This window comes from Dama dama, chromosome 11, assembly GCF_033118175.1.
Source record: "Dama dama isolate Ldn47 chromosome 11, ASM3311817v1, whole genome shotgun sequence".
Classification (NCBI taxonomy): domain Eukaryota; kingdom Metazoa; phylum Chordata; class Mammalia; order Artiodactyla; family Cervidae; genus Dama; species Dama dama.
The window spans coordinates 83,672,142-83,692,915 of record NC_083691.1 but is presented as its reverse complement, the minus strand read 5'-3'; the positions used below and the strand labels follow the sequence as shown (position 1 = coordinate 83,692,915).

General features: G+C 38.3%; 1 protein-coding gene and 1 long non-coding RNA gene across 5 annotated transcripts in view; one reads left to right on the top strand and one right to left on the bottom strand.

Moving 5' to 3' along the window:
• The window catches only part of PRKD3 (protein kinase D3), an 87,592-nt gene extending 71,861 nt beyond the window's left edge, over positions 1–15,731 (bottom strand). For 2 of the 4 annotated variants that reach the window (XM_061155590.1, XM_061155592.1), the window contains exons 1-2: positions 15,575–15,731; positions 7,437–8,379 (exon numbers count right to left, since the gene is read on the bottom strand). In XM_061155590.1, the coding sequence (XP_061011573.1) occupies positions 7,437–7,724 (288 nt within the window). In that variant the 5' untranslated portion in view covers positions 7,725–8,379; positions 15,575–15,731. Of the gene's footprint in view, positions 1–7,436; positions 8,380–15,068; positions 15,193–15,574 lie in introns of those variants that run through there. The other 2 variants (XM_061155591.1, XM_061155594.1) reach the window with 2 other exon arrangements.
• LOC133065010 (uncharacterized) lies at positions 15,041–20,536 on the top strand. The gene is made up of 3 exons (XR_009694808.1): positions 15,041–15,136; positions 16,175–16,409; positions 19,765–20,536. It is a non-coding gene; the product is annotated as an uncharacterized LOC133065010 (long non-coding RNA).
• Positions 20,537–20,774: the final 238 nt, after the last annotated feature.

Below are 20,774 nucleotides of genomic sequence, written 5' to 3'. Positions count from 1 at the left end.
AAGAGCGATGAATAAGAGTATGGTATAATTAAAAGTACTTAATTTATATCAGATAAAATAGAATTAAAGCCAAAAACTGTGATAAGAGCTAAAGAGGGTCATTATATAATGGATAAAGGGGTCAATTCAACAAGAGGATATACATGCACCCAGAGATATCTCAATATATAAGCAAACATTTTAAAAAACTGAAGGGAGAAATAGAGAGCAGTACACTAATAACAGGGGGCTTCAATATCTCACTGTTGGACTTCCGTGGTGGTCCAGTGGTTAAGAACCTGCCTGCCCATGCAGGGAACATGGCTTCAATCCCAGGTCTGGGAAGATTACACATGCCATGGGGCAAATAAGCCAGAGCATCGCAACTACTGAAGCCTGCATGCCTAGAGTCTCTGCTCGGCAACAAGAGACCTCACCACAATGAGAAGCCCTCATACCACAGCTAGAGAGTAGCCCCCCGTTGCTGCAACTAGATAAAGCCCACATACAGCAATTAAGACCCACCTCCACCATAAATAAATAAAAAATAATTTAAAAAAACCACTGTCAATAATAGATAATTCAGATGGAAAATCAGTAAGGAATATTGAATTTAGGCTACAAACACACGTAACAGAAATTTACAGAACATTCCATGCAAAAGCAGCAGAATGTATATTCTTTTCAAGCACACATAGAACATTCCCCAGGGTGGATCAGATGTTACAGCACAAAACAAATCTTAATAAATTTAAGAACAGTGAATCATATCAAGCAATCTTTTCTGACCATAATAGTGTGAAACTACAAATCAATTAGAAGGGAAGAACACTGGAAAATTCACAAATATGTGAAGATTAAACAACATACAACTGAATAACCAACAAATCAAAGTGAAATCAAAAGAGAAACAAAAAAATATCGAGACAAATAATGGAAACACAATATACTCAAATTTATGGGATGCAGCAAGAGCAGTTCCAAGAGGGAAGTTCATAGCAATAAATACCTACATTAAGAAAAGAAAGATCTCAAATAAACAACCTAACTTTATATCTCAAGGAACTATAAAAAGCAGTAGTAGGAGAAGGAGGGAAATAAAGATCATAGCGGAAATAAATGAAATAGAAACTAAAAAGACAACAGAAAAAAAATCAATAAAGCTAAGAGCTGGGTTTTTAAAAACATAAAATAGAGAAGCCTTTATACAGACTTAACAAGAAAAAAGAGAAGCTTCAAATTCAAATGAAAAAGAAGAAATTACAACTGATACCACATAAATACAAAGGATAAGAGGCTTCGATGAACAATTACACACCAACAAACTGGACATTTAGAAGAAGTGAATGGATCCCTAGAAATGTGCAACCTACCAATCTTGAATCATAAAGGAGTAGAAAATCTAATAGATCAATTAATAGTAACGAGGTTAAATCAGTAATCAAAAACCTCTCAACAAACAAAAGATAAGAACCAGAGGGCTTTACTGGTAAATTCTACCAAACATTTAAATAAGAATACCAATCCTTCTCAGATTCTTCTGAAAAACAGATGTGGGGGGAATACTTTCAAACTCATTTTATGAAACCACCATCATTATCCTGATAATAAAGCCAGATAAGGACACTACAAGAAAATTACAGCCTAGTACCCCTGATGACACAAACACAAATATCCTCAACAAAATATCAGCAAACTGAGTTCATTAAAAGGATCATACTCTCTTGGTGAGGGTGAAATAGGAGAGCAAAAACGCTAGCTTAAAACTCAATATTCAAAGCACTAAGATCATGGCATCCAGTCCTATCACTTCATGGCAAATACGTCGGGGAAAAAAAATGGAAACAGTGGCAGATTTTATTTTCTTGGGCTCCAAAAATCACTGCAGACTGTGACTGCAGCCATGAAATTAAAAGACGCTTGCTCCTTGGAAAAAAAGCTATGACCAACCTAGACAGCATATTAAAAAGCAGAGCTATCACTTTGTCAACAAAGGTTTGTACAGTCAAAGCTATGGTTTTTCCAGGAGTCATGTATGGATGTGAAAGTTGGACCATAAAGAAGGCTGAGCACTAAAGAACTGATGCTTTTGAACTGTGGTGTTAGAGAAGACTCTTGAGAGTCCCCTGGACAGCAAGGAGATCAAACCAGTCAATCCTAAAGGAAATCAACCCTGAATATTCACTCGAAGCACTGATGCTGAAGCTTCAACATTTTGGCCACCTGATGCTAAAAGCTGACTCATTAAGACCTTGATGCTGTGAAAGACTGAAGGCAGGAGAAGCAGGTGACAGATGATGAGATGGATGGATGGCATCACTGATTCAATGGACATGAGTTTGAACAAACTCCGGGGGACAGTGAAAGACAGGGAAACCTGGCGTGCTACAGTCCATGAGGTTGCAAAGAGTAAGGCATGACTTAGCAACTGAACAACAACAACAACACATCATCAAGTGCCATTTATTCCAGGGACGAAAGGATTTTTTCAACACACCACATTAACAAAATGCAGCATCCATTCATGACAATATCTCTTAACAAAAGTGAGTGTAGAAGGGACGTACCTCAACATAATAAAGACCATATATTATCAGCCCACAGCTAACATCATATTCAATGTTGAAAAGCTGAAAACTTTTAAGATCAGGAACAAGACAGGATATCCACTCTTACTACTTTTATTCAACATAGTACTTACTGGAAGTCCTAGTCAGAGCAGTTATACAACAGAAAAAAAAAAGGCATACAAATCAGAAAGGAAGCAAACTGTACATCTGCAGATGAAATGACACTATATACACAAAACCTTAAAGGCTCCACCAAAAAACCTGTTTGAATTAATTGAAAACTTCAGTAAAGTTGCAGGATACAAAGTCAATATACAAAACCCCATTACATTTCTATTAATATACACTAATAACAAACCATTGGAAAGAGAACAATTTTATGTGCTATGCATCAAAATGCAACTATAGAAGACATAAATAAATGGTAAGATACTCTATGTTCATGAGCTAGAAGAATTAATATTGTTAAGATGTTCATACTACCCAAAATGATCTACAGATTCAATGCAATTCCTATAAAAATTCCAATGGTATTTTTTACAAAAAAAGAAAATAAATCTTAAAATGTGTATAGAATCACAAAAGACTCTAAATACCCAAGGCAATCTTAAGGAGAACAAAGGTGGAGGCATCATGCCTCTGATTTCAAACTATACTTCAAAGTCACAATATTGGGATAAAAATGGACATGTTAAATGAATGAAAAAGAACAGGGCCCAGACATAAACCCATGCATATATGGTCAATTAATTTATAACAAAGGAGCCAAGAATAAACAAAGGAAAAGGGCAGTCTCTTTGATAAATGGTGCTGGGAAAACTGAACCACCACATGCAGAAGAATGAAACTTAAGCCCAGTCCTACAGTATACACAAAAATCAACTGAAAATGGAATGCAGACTTGAACATAAGACTGAAACCATAAAACTCCTAGAAGAAAACACAGGAGGGTAAACTCCTTCACATCGATCCTAGCAATGATTTTTTGGATTTGACATGAACAGCAAAAGCAGCAAAAGCAAAAACAAACAACTGTGATTAAATCAAACTAAAAGCTTCTCTATAGCAAAGGAAACCATTAAAAAATGAAATGGAGAAAATATTTGCAAATCTTGTATCTGATAAAGGATTAATACCCAAAACATATAAAGAACTCATATAACACAATATCAAAAGAAAACAACAAGTCCCACCTATCAATTAGAGTAAAAAATGGGCAGAGGAACTTAATATTCATTTTTCCAAAAGAGACATACAAACGCCAACAAGTAAATGAAGAAGTGTTCCATCAATAACCAAGAGGGAAACGCAAATCAAAACCACAATGAGGCTGTCATCTCCCACCTGTTAGAATGGCTATTGTCAAAAGGGTAACAACACACACTGACAAGGGTGTGGAGAAATGGGAGCCCTGGTGCACTGTCGGTGGGAACGTAAATTGCAGGCACTAAGCGGAGAAGGCAAAGGAACCCCACTCCAGTGTTCTTGCCTGGAAAATCCCAGGGACAGGGGAGCCTGGTGGGCTGCCGTCTATGGGGTCGCACAGAGTCGGACACGACTGAAGCGACTTAGCAGCAGGCACTACGGAACAGTACGGAGGTTCCTCAACAAATTAAAAATAGAATTACCACGAGATCCAACAATTCCACTTCTAGCATACAGTCAAAGGATATGAAATCACTATCTTGAATGAAGTCTGCACCCTCATGTCAGTGCATCATTATTTACAATAGCCAAGACATGGAAACAACCTCTATCTCCATTGACAGATGAATAGATACAGAAAATGTGATGTGTATATACAGAGAGAGACAATGATATATTATTCAGCCATAAAAGGAAGGAAATCCTACTATTTGCAATAATATGGATGGATCTTGAAGGCATTATGATAAGTGAGATAAGTCAAACAGAGAAAGACAAATACCGCATGATTTCACTTACATTTGGAATCCACAAAAACCAGAGCTGGTGATTATTAGAGCCAAGGGGTCAAAGGTGGGGAAAAAGGGTCACAGTGGATAAAGTGGTCAAAGGGTACCATCAAAGTGGTAGATAAAGTGGTCAAAGGGTACCAATTTCTTATTATAACATAAATAAGTTCTGGCATTATAACATACAGCATGGTGACTGCAGTTAACAACATTTTCTATCTGAAAGTTGTTAAGAGAATGGATCTTACGAGTTCTCATCATGAGGAAAAAAAAAAAAAAACTGTGTGATGCACCAGAACTTGCTGTGGGGATTAAGTAGAAAGTGTGCGTGAAGCTCCTGACATAGAGCACACACAAAATAAATGTCAATTATAATCTTCCTCTTTTCCCCTCCCATATCAATGCTTATCCTGATTCTTTTGCCTTGGTATATACTCCTTCCCTTCCATCTTCCTTATCGCTGAAAGGTTATTCATTCTTTAAGTATCAGATGAAATGCTATATTTCATATGAAGCCTTTCACATCTTTTTATCAACCTGAGAAGAGCACTTTTTATTTTAGCTTCACTTTTTACTTTTCATATTTTACTGTGGTGAATGTTTCCCTTACCAGACTATAAGCTTTTGGAGGGAAGGGACAACATATGGTTAATCTACTTCCTAAAATTTAACCAGTACTCTATCTTTAGAAGGTTTAATACATATATTTACTAAGAACAGAAATCAGAAAAGCAAGTATGCCCATCAGAGTTCAGGGAGTTAACCTGGAGTTGTGCATGTGGAGGTACTGAAGTAAGTGATTAGCAAGCAAGAATCCAAGACAAGAGAGAAGATAAAAAGAAGAGAACTTCTGACGTGGTTTTTCCATCTCCCAGATAAGTTAGGGATCCATGAAACCTCTATATAGAACCCCAGAAACTTGAGCTGTCTCCCTTAAGATTTCTTTCTGGTTAGGACTTGAGTACATTGTTCCTTGATACTCCTTTCTCCATCTCTAGAGTAAAGACTTAAATTTAGATTAAATGATTCAGAATGTCACAGCTGGAATTACATATTAGAAAACACCCAAACTCAATCATTTGACAGATATGGAAATGTAATCAACAGAAGTTAAATTATGCAAAGTTACACAGTTAATAAACAACAGAGCTGGGAATTCCCTGGTGGTTTATGGGTTAGAACTCTGTGTTCTCAATGCTGAGGTCCTGAGTTCAATCCCTGGTTGAGGATCTAACATCTGGTAAGCTGTGTGGTGCAGCCAAAACAAACAAACATACAAACAAACCCAACAGAGCTGACCTAGTTACAAGCTCAATACTCTTTCACTCTACTTAAACAACAGTTAGAATTCTAGCATATGTCAAAATGAGTGTACAATATGATCATGAGACATATATGCTATATATTTTTGCCAAATACATCCCCTTATTACCACAATACTGATTCAAATTCAGTCCACCATGATATTCATTTTATGCTGGCTATCTCTGTAATAAATAATTCTATTTTATATTTGCATGAAGTTTACCCTGAGTTATCTTTTATTGAGCTGTATCTTGTCTATTTCTTTGGTGTCACTAGAATTTTTCATAGATTATAGTTTCCCAAGCACTTGACCCATCTGACCCAATTCTCACATCTATATTAATGAGGGAGCAACATTAACCCTATACAATCCTGTAGATAATCAGTATGCCTCTGTAGAAATAAAACAACTAAGTAAAATTTCCAAAGGTTGAAAACTCAGTAATATAAACTCTACAAAAACATTAGTTATGATTTCTAGAGGGCTCAAAAAAAGAGAAATAATAAAGTTACAAACTGTATTTAAGTCAAAAACCTTACCTTTAAGTTAAAAGCCAGCAAAAATATTTTATTAAAACCTCTGTTAACATTTGCTGAAAGGGAAACTAAAAGCAAAGACACTTAAAGACATATAGATGGTCTATAGATCTACAGAAAGATATCTAATCTTACTTTAGGCCACATTTAAAAAGATGTCACTGTTAACACACAGGAGATATGGGTCATTTTCACAAACCACATAACATTTTTTGACTGTTAATTACTTCTACATTAGAAAATAAGGACAAACCACATGAAGCATAAGGAACTGAAACAAAAACAGTAAGAGGAGGGGCATGAACCCAAATATATTAATCTTACTGATAGAATTTTTAAAACATAAAGTATACTAATTTGTTTGAAACATAGGCTTGGTCCATTAAAAAGAAAGTGTAACCAATTCATACTACTTATATGCATAGTTTTATGATAAAATGTAGCTCATCCATCAAATCAAGAATACTAAAGAAATTCAGCTAAGAGTCCTTAAAAAATGGCAGGGTATGGGGCAGAGGAGGAGTGGATGAAAGAAAATAAAATCGCCCTCAATTTTTAAATGTTCTTATACTTTGATATATACTAAAAGCTCGTTTACCTAATTTTTAAGAGACAGAGAGTGGTCCTCCGGCAGTTTAAGTAAAATCAGGATCGAAAGGGAATGAAGAGGGTGTACAAAAGGGCGGCACACAGGGCCCCTGGAAAGAAAAGGTGGGGACCTGGACTCAGCAACCTGGATGGTTGGGCCCCATCCTCTTGGTAAGTACACTTGATGCCTTTTTTGTGCCTCCTATTAATACCTGCTGACTTTTCTCTGAAAACCAGTGAGATTGCTTAAGTCCTCTTGACTCTACACTGATTCTCCTGGTCTTAAAGAGACAAACCGAATTAGTATTTTAAAGCTTGGATATACTCTGCAGCTGTTAGACGCTGACATTTCAGACTATAGGCTTTTAGTCTATTAGGACTCTCTCCCAAACGGTCTGAATTAGGATATAAACACCTGATTCATCCATATGAGTTCACTCATTGTTGCATGCATAATTTATAGAAAAGCAATAGAAACAATATTAATCAGAAAAACTGTTGATATAAGTAGCATACACAGTACCTTTTGATAAACAATGGAGCAGACAAGGTCCTTGACAGCAGACAAAGATAGTTCCTGGGCTTCGATGGTAATGCTCTCCCGTGTAAGGCCAATCTGCAGCAGAAATGAGACTGTGTGCACTGAGCCTCTGGAGTTGGTGAGTGACGGCGCCCTGAAGCTGCCATCAGAGAGCCGCGCGGAGAGTCCCGTTTTAGGGCTGGAACACGGAGACGGAGCCGGGAGCACAGCAGGAAGAGTGGCAGGTATTACGGACTTCTGAGCTGATGGAGGAGAACTGTTTGCAGACATCTGCCTTTCTTTAATCTTTTAAAACAGTTGTCAATTCTTTTTCAATGGTTATGAAGAGGCCTTAAAATCACAGCGGTAAAGAAATGACTGTAGTTTTGGATTTAGTTGAAAGCTTCTTTATTTCCTCCTTTAAGCCACTCATGCTGATGATGGCAAGTTCTACAACTCTGAGTTGACTATACCAAAGGTTCCACTTCCCTTAATATCAGTCCCATCAAAAAAGTCTTGTTGTTAGGACCACAACCAGGGTTTTGGGAAGGATTTAACATCACTGAATTATCCTCATCAGAAGACAGCTGGCATTGTTTATCTACTAAACATCTTCACCTATTTTAAGTCTATTCTTGTCGCTCTCTTTTAATTTCAGAAAATACATAATGAATAAGAGTTGTTTTTCTGTCAAAATCCTCCTAGTTTAAAAATTAAAGTGTTTAGGATTAATCTATTCAGTTCGTATCCTTTGGTTCACTGATCTAACGGGACACTTTCTCAAATGTCCACACCTTAAATCACCTTCTCACATGTCCTCATTTTCATTTTGAAGGAGTAAATTTTTCCAAGATTAAGCACAAAGCTTTTTAAAATAGAACAGGTATATTCCACTTGATGAACGCGTCCATTGAGAAAGGTTGATGCTTTCTGAAATGTAGGTAGCCTGGAAGAAATTTTTTTAAAACTTTTAATATATTATACTCACTTAACATTATTTTTAAATTGTAAGAATCCCTATGCTTTCTTTAAATAAGCTTTGGTTGTATGTTTATAATTCACCAATAAATTTTAACGGGTAGCCATTTTATTCGGGCCTACTTATCACAGCCCATAATTTCAGGGACAGTCTGCTGGTCAAAAAACAAAACAGAAACAAAACACACCCCTGACATTCCTCACTAACACCTGAAACTTAAGGAAGGTCAAAACACTTTATTCCACAAATACACAACTGAGTTATGACAAAAACAGAAAAACAAAAGCGACAAAAAAGAAAAGTAAAACTGATACTGTCATAGAAACAAAGTAAATACCACTCAGTTGTACAAAAGATATGTAATACTGCCCTAATGTAGACAAGAGTATTCTTTATTGTATTAAAAGTTTAAATCTAGACAGAAAACTAAAAAAGCATATACTAAACAGAGTTATACAGCACTCAAAGAAGTGTAAAAGACACAATTAAGACAGGAAGATCGGAAAAAGTGATCTGTCACAAAAAAATTTCTAAAAGTAAAAAGAACACTAAGCACAGTTATATTTATCAGTTTTTCATAAAGACAGTTCAAAAACTAAAAGCATGACCTCGTGGCTAAGTGAAATGGCTGAAAAAGAGATGGATCTTTCTATTTAGGTTCCATCACATACCTGTAAACAATCCTAATAATAACAAAGAGTGAAGCACTCCAAGCAGCTGCAGAATGGCCCTCTGGACGGTGGTTAACAGGACTAAATAAATTAGGATCAACATAACATAAGATCTAACATAAGATATAACTATAAGATATAGTATTAGGAATGAGAAAGTTCAGGAAAACGAAGGCTTAAGAAAAAACTGCCTAAAATTAACAAAAGCTTTTAGAACTACATTCAGGTAAACAATTTGTAACTCATCTTACATTGTACAGCACTTAACATCTTATAAATGTTTATACACTTTATCTCATGGTATCTCTTTCGAACTTGACAACGCAAATACTACTTTATTATTTTTGCAGATGAAAAAACTGAAGAACTAGCAGATAAAGTAACCTGCCCAGCATCACATGGTTATTAAGAGGTGGAACAGGAATTAGGACCTACTAGGTAGGCAAGCTTCATCCTTTCCGACGCAGTGGTATCTCCACAATAACATACTATTTCTCAAAGAGAACAAGGAACTGAGAAAATCACTGCTCAGTGAGGATGTTGTTAAGGTTGAAAGAGCACAGAGAGAAGGCAGAATTGCTCAACTTGTACTTTGCTTACCTTCTCTCAGTTTTTAAACTAAAACTGTAAAAGAGCACTGAGAACTGAAACTTGAGCCTGGTGAATAAGAGAGACTAAAAGATCTTTGAGAGTACAAGTCTGCAGGTCCAGATGCAATCTACTCCATATTGCAAAATCAGTTAAGTGCAATCACAAACCTGACTCTTAACCTTCCCAGAGAAAGAGCTCAGAGAGAACCACCATGGACTGGAGATGTGGCAGAGTTGTTCCAAGTTTTGTGGGCTAGAGGAATAGGGAAGCAATTTCAGAAACTACAGAATATAACCTTAATATTAACCTTCAGTCACATGTGAAAACAGATTATGAAAGCAAATGGTTTCTGAATACTTTCAAAAGCATATTATGATCACTAGAGGTGAGCTTGAATTCAAACAGAATAACACCAAATCAACTAGACTTACATCTTTGAAAAATGTGATTATTAGCCTTTTTAGAAGGAGAAAATAGTAACTCACAGTAATTGAGTTCTTTCTGTCAGACGCTGTTCTAAGCATTCCATGTGTTTCTTCATTTAATCCTCACGACAATTCACTTTATAGTTGAGAAAACTGGTCTAGATACTAAAGGACTTGCCCAAGATCACACAATTAGCAAAGCCAGAAAAAAATTAAGTGTATTCTGGCTGAAACAATATTCAAGATGGTATTCCATGCTATTTTTGTAAATAAGCTGCTTAAGCGTAAGTTGGATGTTAGTGTAGTTTGCTGCTCTTTATCAACTTAAAGAAACCTTTAGGAGAGTGCCTTGGAACTCTGGTCTTGGCCCTATATTATTTTTGATTATTTATAAGATTACAAAGACATGGAAAACATGCTTATAAAATCCTCAGATTGTACAGTCTGAGAAAAATAAACTAAAATTCAAGTGAACTATAACAATGACAAGTGTAAAGCTCTGCATTTCAAAAGTTAAATGTGCAATATTGAAACGGAGAAATGCTGATGTAGAACCTGTTCATTAAAGGAGTTATCAAACCAAGAGTTTAACAGCAGCTGCTACTAATAATATGGGTGACTAAAAGAACTAACATAAACCCAAATCCCCAGGACACTGAGAACACAGCAGCATCAACCAGTATACTGGCTGCTAATCAGGTTACATTACTACGTTACATTTTAACCCGTCTACATTTTTAAAGGCTGTATTGATTTTCAAAGACAATAGAGTGTATATCCAGATTAAGGTGAAGATAATGTCAAGTGACAAGTTATGCATAACAAAAACGAATAAAATGATGGTCTTCAATTATCTTAAAAGTTGTTAAGAGAATAACTGTTTTTTCCCCTATTTTTAAAGGGATGATTTATTTCTTGCTCTTGGTAACAATGTATTCACTTATGAAGTGCTATCCCTACTTACACCACACAGGCTGGAAGTTGTGTTGATGGACAACTTGTGGATACACAGCAAACATAAGATTAAGGAATTAACAGAGAATAATTGGTTTATTCAGTATCACTGCAGAGGGCAGAAATAAAATGAAGACAACAGCACTCTTTACTTACCTTACAGGATGTTAATGAGGACTGCGCCACTACATGGACAATACACTTCTGGCTTATCAGAAGTGCTCAGTAAGTTTCAGCAATTTTCATAGTATTTAGAGTAAATAATTAATAATTAAGCTCCCACTTCACACTAAACTCTGCAATTAAGATACACTTTATTAAACCCTTGCTCTGACCACAGGGAATCTGTTTAACTCTGTTTTACAAAAAAGGAGCCAGAGTTTCAGAATAGTTGCTTGCCCATGACTATACAGCTAATAAGTGATGGAACTGCAATTCACATCAAAGTCCCTCTGACTCCGAAGATCTTGTTCTTTATACAACTTCATGTCACCTCCAACAATCTAGAACACGTTTTCTCATGAGGTAAAAGGTTCTCAACATACATGACTTGAGTAGTTTCAAAAAAAGTTGAATAAACTTCATAAAAACGTTAGCAAAATATCTATGAATAGTACTGCATGCAGGTTAAATACTTTAAATGACAAGATACTACTGTGTTCAATAATAATAACTTATTTTTGACGGCTGTCTTCCCACTAAATTTCCAAATAATACCTGCTAATGTTAGCCAAATAACAGTACCTGTCTTATAATTACAATCAATGATCAGTACTATCAATAACTACTAGTAAACTATGTCTTACTTTTATATTAAAGTATTTGTTAAAGTTTCAGCATGAACACAAATAGAAAAAGTGAGCTGTTTTAGCTTTTGCCCACTCATCCCACCTGTTTTCTGTTTTGTTTTATGAACCTTGATTTGATCTGAGATATAGCCTTAAAACATTAAGACTAAATTAAAAAAAAAAAAGAAATACCTCTATTTTGTCTTTATGTTTCAATCACAAAACAATCAATAGTACATTTTACTAATTTATAAATCAATTAGATATGTTTGTTCCTAATAGCTATGAGTTGGCAAGCATTTTTATTTGAAACATCTCAAATACTCTTTTGGGGAATTATCTGTCATATATTTTATTCAAATAAGCATAAAATCTGTCACTATTGTTGAATGGAGTAAAAAAGGTGGCATATTAACGGAATCTTGAGTCCAACCTGCCCTATTATTACTACAGGGTAAAAACAAAGGTCCTGGAGGCTAGAGAACTTAACTGAGAGTTACTTCATTGTAACATCACAATTTGAGCTCTCTCTCAATCCTTCCCTACATTTACATTATCTCATTTCTTAGCAAAGCCTCTAATTACAAGAAGCTCAAAAGCAGCATTTTCATTCAACAAATGTGACGGATCAGATAGTAAAGAATCTGCCTGCAATGTGGGAGACCTGGGTTCAATCCCTGGGTTGGGAGGATCCCCTGGAGTAGGAAATGGCAACCCACTCCAGCATTCTTGCCTGGAGAATTCCATGGACAGAGGAGCCTGGTCCATAATGTCACAAACAGTCAGACATGACTGAAGGACTAATACTATACTTTATCATTTGCTAGACTGTTATGAGAAACTACGCTACTAGAGCGACCAAAACACACATGGCTACTGCTCTCCCTGGAGCTTGCTGTGTGATACGGGATACACGCATTAAACAAATATTCATATTAACAGCAAAGCAATTACAAATTATGAAAGGTGATATGGCAGAGTATTTTGAGAGGACCTAATTTCAACTGGGGTCACAGGCAAGGCACCTTTAAGGAAGCTAAAACCTAAAAGATAAGTAGGAGTCAGGGAAACAGAGAGAGAAGCAAAGAGGATTTCAGAAAGACAAAACAAATCCAGCTAGTAGATACTTCAAAAGGGAAGCTCATTATTTAGTGTAGCCACTGTCCTTCTTAAACTCAGTAAAGGTAACAGTGAAGAGGTAAAACACTTTCTCTATTCAGAATAGCGTAATATTTACCATGAATCTCTACTAGTAACAGGTTTTCCTGGTTTGACTTAGTTTTGTGTGCTAGGAATGCTAATGAAAACAGATAATTTTTTTTTCTTCTGTTGATAAGTACTGTATTATTTTAATATGTAAAAAAGCCTGTGGCGTTTTTCAGTGCAATACTTCACAAGTGTCCTGAAGTCAGTATCCATGTTCTACCTCGATACAGGCTTGACTTTGGTCAATAACCCTGATGTTGCTTTTATAGTGTATAAAAAATACGAATAACTTTATTGTTGGTTTTTAAAAAATCATAGTTTCTAGCAATTCCTACATCTATTTATTTTCAAAAATGTAACTATTACCTTAGATTAATATAAATACTTTTCCTCCTAAGAGCTCAGCATTAACTAAATTGTTGCTGGTAAAATTCTGTTCATCTAAACCATGGGTATTTGCATCTCAGTCTTTCCCACAGTCAGAGAACAGAGAGTGAGCACACCAAGTCCGCTCTCTCAGGCAGTGAAAACTTTATCTGCTGTTAAGATTACAAACTTCCAGTCTACGAATTTATGTTGGGCTTGATGTATCTACATCACCTCTCTTTGCATCAGTGGTATCTGCGAAATCTGACTAGCTAACAGCCAGTGAGCTATTTCATACTTATGGTCACTATAAACTGACCACAGAAGTGGAGAAAACTTTTCTCTACACTGAAATTAAAATTAAAACATCTCCAGAACATTATCTCAAGTTTTTTCATTAATGAGACAACTGCTCCAAAGAGGCTCACATACAAGTTCAATTTGAATTACATAATCAGAGAGACTCAAAGGACTATCTGCACAGATTATGAATCACAAGCATAATTATTATTAAATCAAATTTAAAGCTGTATTAGCCAATAATTTCCTAATATCAAGTTCTCTAAAAGTAGTTTCTTTTTAAAATGAGCAATTAACTTCAATATGGTAATATTTTCATCAACTTTAAATGACCATTTATTCTCTTTCCTCCTGTAGGGGATTTTTCCAATTCTTACATAACTTTTAAAAACTTAATGTCCGAAAACTTGATGTATTAAGCTTTTGGGGGGATATGGCAGTTTTTAGATGAAACACAACCCACTAAGAGATATTTCTATTTTAAACAGGTCACCTCATGAAACTGAAAGCTTATAAAACTTATATATTTAAAAGAGTCACTATGATTCATCTCAAGATAATAAACAAGTCAACATTCTTAACTCAGGATGGAAAACTCTTCTGTGACACGTTTTACATACTTTTATTAAAACGTGAAACTTTTTGGCTGAAATGTCCATGCTTGCTCTGAATCCAGATGCTAACAGGAGGGAGAAGCGGGTTCCCCTATTAAGTAAACCTGGCCTAGACCCCGCTCGGGGCAACGAATCCAAAGATACTCCCCCACCCTCGCTGCATTCAAGTTGGGTAAGTAATCTTGATCTAAGCAAAATCACAGCCGCTAAAACTTGAAAAACTGAAGCAGTGAGTACAAAGTAGAAGCAGTGTAAGAGTAATATAACAGTTTCTAGAGTACAAATTACGGTCTTTTAAAAGTTGTCATTTGCCTCCACAGCTCATTAAGGCTGTGTCTAACCAAGTTCAGGGTGTAACTTATCCTTCCTAATCAAAGATGACACTGATAGTCTTATTTCCTGTGGGGATGGGTGTGGTTGAAGAGACAGTTACGTCCAAGCCATCAATCTGTGTATGGAAAAGTCTGCAGCTCTCACACATGCCGTCGCTCGATTTATATTCGTGCCTGCTGCACACGGCAAGGCCTCTGCTTCTGACTTCAAATAAAATCTCCAACAGGCAATCGAATAGTGTGTGGTTATTTTATTGCTCAAAGAAAGAGACGCTCTCCTCAGTGTTTCATCTTAAGAAAAACCTCCCGGGGGTGAGACTGACTCGGAACAACGCGGCAACTTGCAAAACTAAACAAGAGTCAGGAAACTGGGGTGGGGGCTTACGTTCCCTAAGCACCAACGACTCACCCCTTTGAGACGGCTGCAAGGAAAAGCGGTGTAAAGAAAAGGGAAAGGCTCATCCCAAATTCGGCAGCGTGAGTGCCGCCCGTCTGGCGTCGGGAGCTAGTTGCGGGGGGGAGGGGGATCCGGTAAGAGATGGAGACCGAGGGGCCGAGCGCGGTGGTCGCCGGCGTACCGTGACTCCAAGTTGGCGTCGGCGCCCCCGCCGGAACTTGGCCCCATCTGGCGGCCGCGCCGGCGCCCCCGCTCGCCGGGGCGCCCACCGCCCGCTCCTCCCGCCTCGCGCTCAGCCAACTTCCCGCCCAGCCCCGGCGGCCGCCGCCCAGCCCGGCGCGGGGTCCGAGTCCCGCCGCCCTCGTCGCCGCCGCCGCCGCCGCCGCGTGCGGGCGGGTGGGGGAGGGGCGGCCGCCGCCAACGCCGCCTCACCCGACGGGCCGGGAGAACAAAGCGGCGGCCGCGGCGGCGCTAACTTTTTCGGTGTCTGTTCCGCGCTCCCCGAGGCGACTACTTACAGAGCCTGGCTCGGCCGGTCGTGAGAAACTCCAAGCCTGCCAGCGTCTGGGTCCTGGACCAGGAGCCAGCGAGGCTTCACGCGCCTCGCAGAATCCCGCCCGCCACAGGCGCCCCTTCTTCCCTCCCTCCCTCCGCCCCGTCCCGTCCTGAGGCCCGAGGGCGGGGGGCCGGGGCGTGCGAGGCGGGGGCGCGCGAGGGGCGGGGGCGCGCGGCCGGCGCGGGGCCTGCCGGGAGCTGTAGTCTCCCCGCGAGCTCGAAGCCGTGGTGGCCGCGTGGGGCTGTGGCTCACTGGCTTGACCCGGCGCGGGAGCAACCGGAGCTCCGGTGCTTTCGGGCTCGCTCTGCACCCTCCGAGGTCCTGGCGTCTCCGTGAGCGCTGGGGAGCGGGGCGCGACCGTCTACCTATTCCAGTTACGCACTGTACTTGATACCCATTATTGCTACTGAACTGCCTTTTTCTCTTTTGTCGTCCCATCTGATGTAGATGATGGTGGCAAGGGGGCAGGAGGTGACAAGTCCGGAACTTGTAAGGGGTCTACAGCAGAGAACAGTTTCCACACTGAGGTAGCTTCTCACTGCTCCCCTATTTCCCTCCCCAGTGCGTAGCCTCCGGGTGGCCACTTGGCACTGCATCCAGGGTGTTCCGCGCCTAGGCAGATACATCCAGAGCCCTTCGCCTAAAGCAGAGTAAACCGGACCTGTCTTCAGTGTGTTCTGCGTATCCTACTTGTCCATCTTTAAACTTGAGTGTGTCCCCTGTCATCAGAGCGAAGTGCCCCCAAGAATCTTGGAACCTAGGTTTCCACGTGGCATTGACAAGAGTGACAATGCCAGGTGAGGAGAGACGCGGGTGGAAGGATATCTAGAGGGAAAATACCCTAGGTGTTAAACATGTTTTGCGTGAGAGAAAATCGTGAACAGCTGACACACATAGTCCCAGAAACGACCTAGTCCTCCTTGGGTCCAAATTTCATCCCCAGAGTACTTAAGTAAAATATACTGAAAGAAGCGGATGGGTTGCAGGCAATAATTCATCCATCCAGTGCAGAGGTCGAGGACAGTCTTTGAGATTAGGAAGAAAAAAAGCTAAGTGGGTCCCTATTTTTTATTCCAAGTCACCAATCTTACTGGATGTCCCTGGCTTTAAAGTTAAATGGGAATTTAAAAATAATTTATATTAAAGATGGGGCAAGTAAAATTGTGTATAACTCTGGTCTACTCTGAAGCTGTATTTTTAAATTTTGGGGAATTCGAAGATACTACATTTCTCACATTCAGTAATATCTAATTCAATCTAATTATATTTTATATGTAATATTATTCTGCTATTCTTTTGCATTAAAGTTGAAAGTAAATCCACTCAAGGTTATGTTTAAAATTAAAAACATACCTAGGCTCTTACTTAACTTTGCCTTTTTCTTCCCTTCTCTTCCCAACTGACGTTTTAGTCCAACCCCAAATATCCTCTCTCAACAAGACTCCCAGGAGCTCATTGGACCTGTTTACAGCCAGTCCCTTCTTAGTAGTGACTTCCATTTTCACTGGTGGTTCTTAAAGAGACAGAAGTTACTCTTTCTAGAAGTAACTTTTCTAAATGAAGCAACTTGCTATTTTATAGAGGTGCAAATGTGTGTGTGTGTGTGTGTGTGTGTGTGTGTGTGTGTGTGTGTGTGTGTGTGTATGTGTGTGTGTGTGTGTGTATGGGGCGTCTCAGCTGGCTCGTGGTAAAGAATCTGCCTACCATGCAGAAGATGCGGGTTTGATCCCTGGGTCAGGAAGATGCCCCAGAGTAGGAAATAGCAACCTGCTCCAGTATTTTTCCTGGAGAATTCCATGGACAGAGGAGCCTGGCTGGCTACCATTTATGGGGTCACAAAGAATCAAACACGATTAGCACACACGCACATGTGTATATATACATTCATTTCATTTCCACTTTGTCACTTCTCTTTTTAGAAATAAAATCATCTCCTCCATTCTAGGTGAGTCTTTCAACAATACATTTAAGACTATCTGTACCTGTAATTTTTTTGCTTGACATGAACTACAATTTTCTCAAGATGTTCCATTCTTATTCCAAGAGGACTGATGGGATAAAGATTAGGTATATTAAGTAAATGTGAGATTTTTATACTTGAGAGAAAATATAATCAGAGTAAGATGGAAAAAGATTTTTCTTCCTGGCAGTGTTTTTTGAAAATTGGGAGCTTAGTCTTTGTCTCCTGTGACTGTAGTTGCAAATGTTGTCCTAGATTTATTCCACATACACCCCACCCTTCCTTAATAGTTAACAACATAACCATTCACATATGTTACCTAATAGAAGCGAAGAGAGTCAACTCTGCTGTGACTTAGTAGCAGAGCATCCTGATTCAGAATCCAAAATGCAGAAAAACATGATTTGTTAAGGCCCCACTGGAAGAAATAGTCATTTGGGGAAAAAAAAAACACTTGAGCTCGTTTTAATTTATATAACATGATTACTGCAAGATTATTTTATTTTTCTGTCTTTTTCCAGGACCTTAAAACAAGTGACAAATTTAGAAAGCATTTAGGTGCCAATACAGAGTTAGTAAAATAGGTATGGGAAAAAATGCTTCAGGGTCTGTTTCTTTTTCAGCACCAATGCTCTTGATATATTCTTCAAAATGTCCTTCTCTACTCTAGTTCAGACCCCCCATATCTGGAGATTTTAGTTGGTCTTCTTCTAGACTAGCGTGAACTGTTATACCTTCAAACTGTCTTCTCTAATTTGCAGGCTCTAAATAATTGTTCTGTGCTCTGATAGCCTTGATGGATAATTCTCGAGTTACTTACCAAGTTTTATTGTGGACTGAGTATATATAAGATCCCCCTGGGCTCTCCACATCCTCCCCTTAATGAACTTTGAGAAGACCGAGGTCTTCTGCCTGGATATAAAACCACGACAGGGAGGCTTGGCGTGCTGCGGTTCATGGGGTCACAAAGAGTTGGACACGACTGAGCGACTGAACTGAACTGAACTGAACTGAATGATATCTATCATTTACTAAATACCAGCTCTGGGCCAGGCAGTTCATCCTTATTTTTTATAGCTTTCTGTATTTATTCCATATAACGCTTCCTTTTTCTTTACTTGCATTTATATGTGGCTTTATGTACTTTACTATTTATATATTATGTTATCAATATATATGCAGATAAATATATTTACAAGTATGTATGTATACAAATATATATGTGCATATATATTATAACATAGTGTATAATAAAAGAGAGGTGTCGTAAGGTGAGTTCAGCTAAAAGGAGAATTAGAAAAATATAACTAAAGGGAGAGGCTACTGCCCATGTTCTACCTAGGATTTCATATGGTGTCCTTAAAGATTAGTATCAGGTAATTTGCAATAAAAAGCAAATTACCTGACTCATCCACAATAATTCCTGCTTATCTTTGTGCTTGCAAATATATATTCCCCCAAGAAAGAGGAGGTAATGTGCCAATGTGCTTCTGGATTTCATTCTGGTTAAGTATTCATTTAAAACATCCGTTTGAAATACTGAAAAATCAGCTATGATATATTTAAAATGGCAGTTGAGAAAGAATAAAGGTGCTACAGACCTAGGTAGAGAGCCAATATTAAAATTCATTTCATACCAGCATTGAGCAAAGCAGTGAAATTAGAGATGCAGACTCCCTCACTCACAACCTGGGAGTTTCCCCAGCCCTGAAGAGCCAACTGGAAGGTAAGGGTTGGAGTAGGACTTTGAAGACAGAGTCCAACCTAGGCTCTGCCATTGAGCAAGTGCATGCTGCTTAATCTCACTAAGAATCTGTTTCTTTACCTATAAAATAAGGGGAGATAATTACCCTATAGAATTTTTGTGAGTATTAAATGAAAAAAAAAATACATCTAATGCATTAAACCTGTAATGGGCATTAAGGATGCCTGAGGATGCGTTATGAGCCTACCGTTTATCAACCTGTGTGACCATGGGCAAATTAACCTCTATGTGCTTCAAGTCTCATCTCATCATCTGTTAACTTGGTTTGTAGTACTCCTTCCCCCACGATTTGTATAAAGACCAAATGAGCTAGCACATAGAAAACACCTTAAAAAAATTCACATGGTGAATGCTCAACAAATAATAGCTATTATTATTCATGTTGAACAGTTAGAGTTTTTACATCTCCATATCTCCTCCTTTTCAGGCAGCACAGGGAAAGAGAAGTTGCTGAGCTTCAGTCTGTGGAGGGATTTAACGACAAAGAGTTTAAAAAGAACAGGAATCCCTATGGCTATAGAGTAAATTCCTTCGCACTTCATCAAAGGAAGATCCTACTGCACAGATTCTCAACTGACAGAGGACTCAGAAACCATCACTGCAACATTTTCTACACTAGTAGCTTCATGTGTTCGAGTGCAGGATAAAATCACTGGACAGTTTTATGCTTATTGGTTTTATTTTTAATATAGTTAGTCAGACTACAAGGACCTGAACATGTTGTTATATATGGTACTCTGATCATGACACCTCAAATGTCAAAATCTCAAATCTTTCCAGAAAGAATTGTGACTATGTAACCTTCGACTGTCAATTGTATCATAGTCACTTATTTGATGATGGAGAGTTTAGCTGAAAATTTGTTGTTATTAATTTAGTTTATTTGTCTTTTTCCCCTAGATTCCCCTTGAAACTACAATTCTTGATATATTGATTTACTAAACATTTTTGAAAGACTACTATAAGCAAGGCATTTGATAGGATTTGTAGATGAAACAACTCTTCTTCTCAAGAACTTAAAGTTTATCAAGATATGTGAAAGTCTATTAAATGGAGAAGAGAGTAGAATAAATAAGTAGAAGGCAAAATAAAATGTCAGTGAAGTATAAAGCATACCACCAGCCTGGGGAGGTCTAAATGCGTAGAAAAAGAGGGTTTTAGCTGGGTTTGGAAGAAAGAAAAGGATTTGAAAGTATGGGGGAGAGGAATGGGAAAAAAAAGACTCTAGGAGGAAACAACAGGAGAAAAAGCACATAGGTATGAAAATATGGGGCACATTTTGGATCAAATAGTTCAGGTAAGCTGAGCTGTAGATTTTTTTTCTCATGTTGAAAAACTTGAGATAAAATTCACACACTCTTAAGTTTCCCCTTTTAAATTTGTACAAACATCTATTTCTGTTTTATTGGCTATGCCAAAGCTTTTGACTGTGGATCA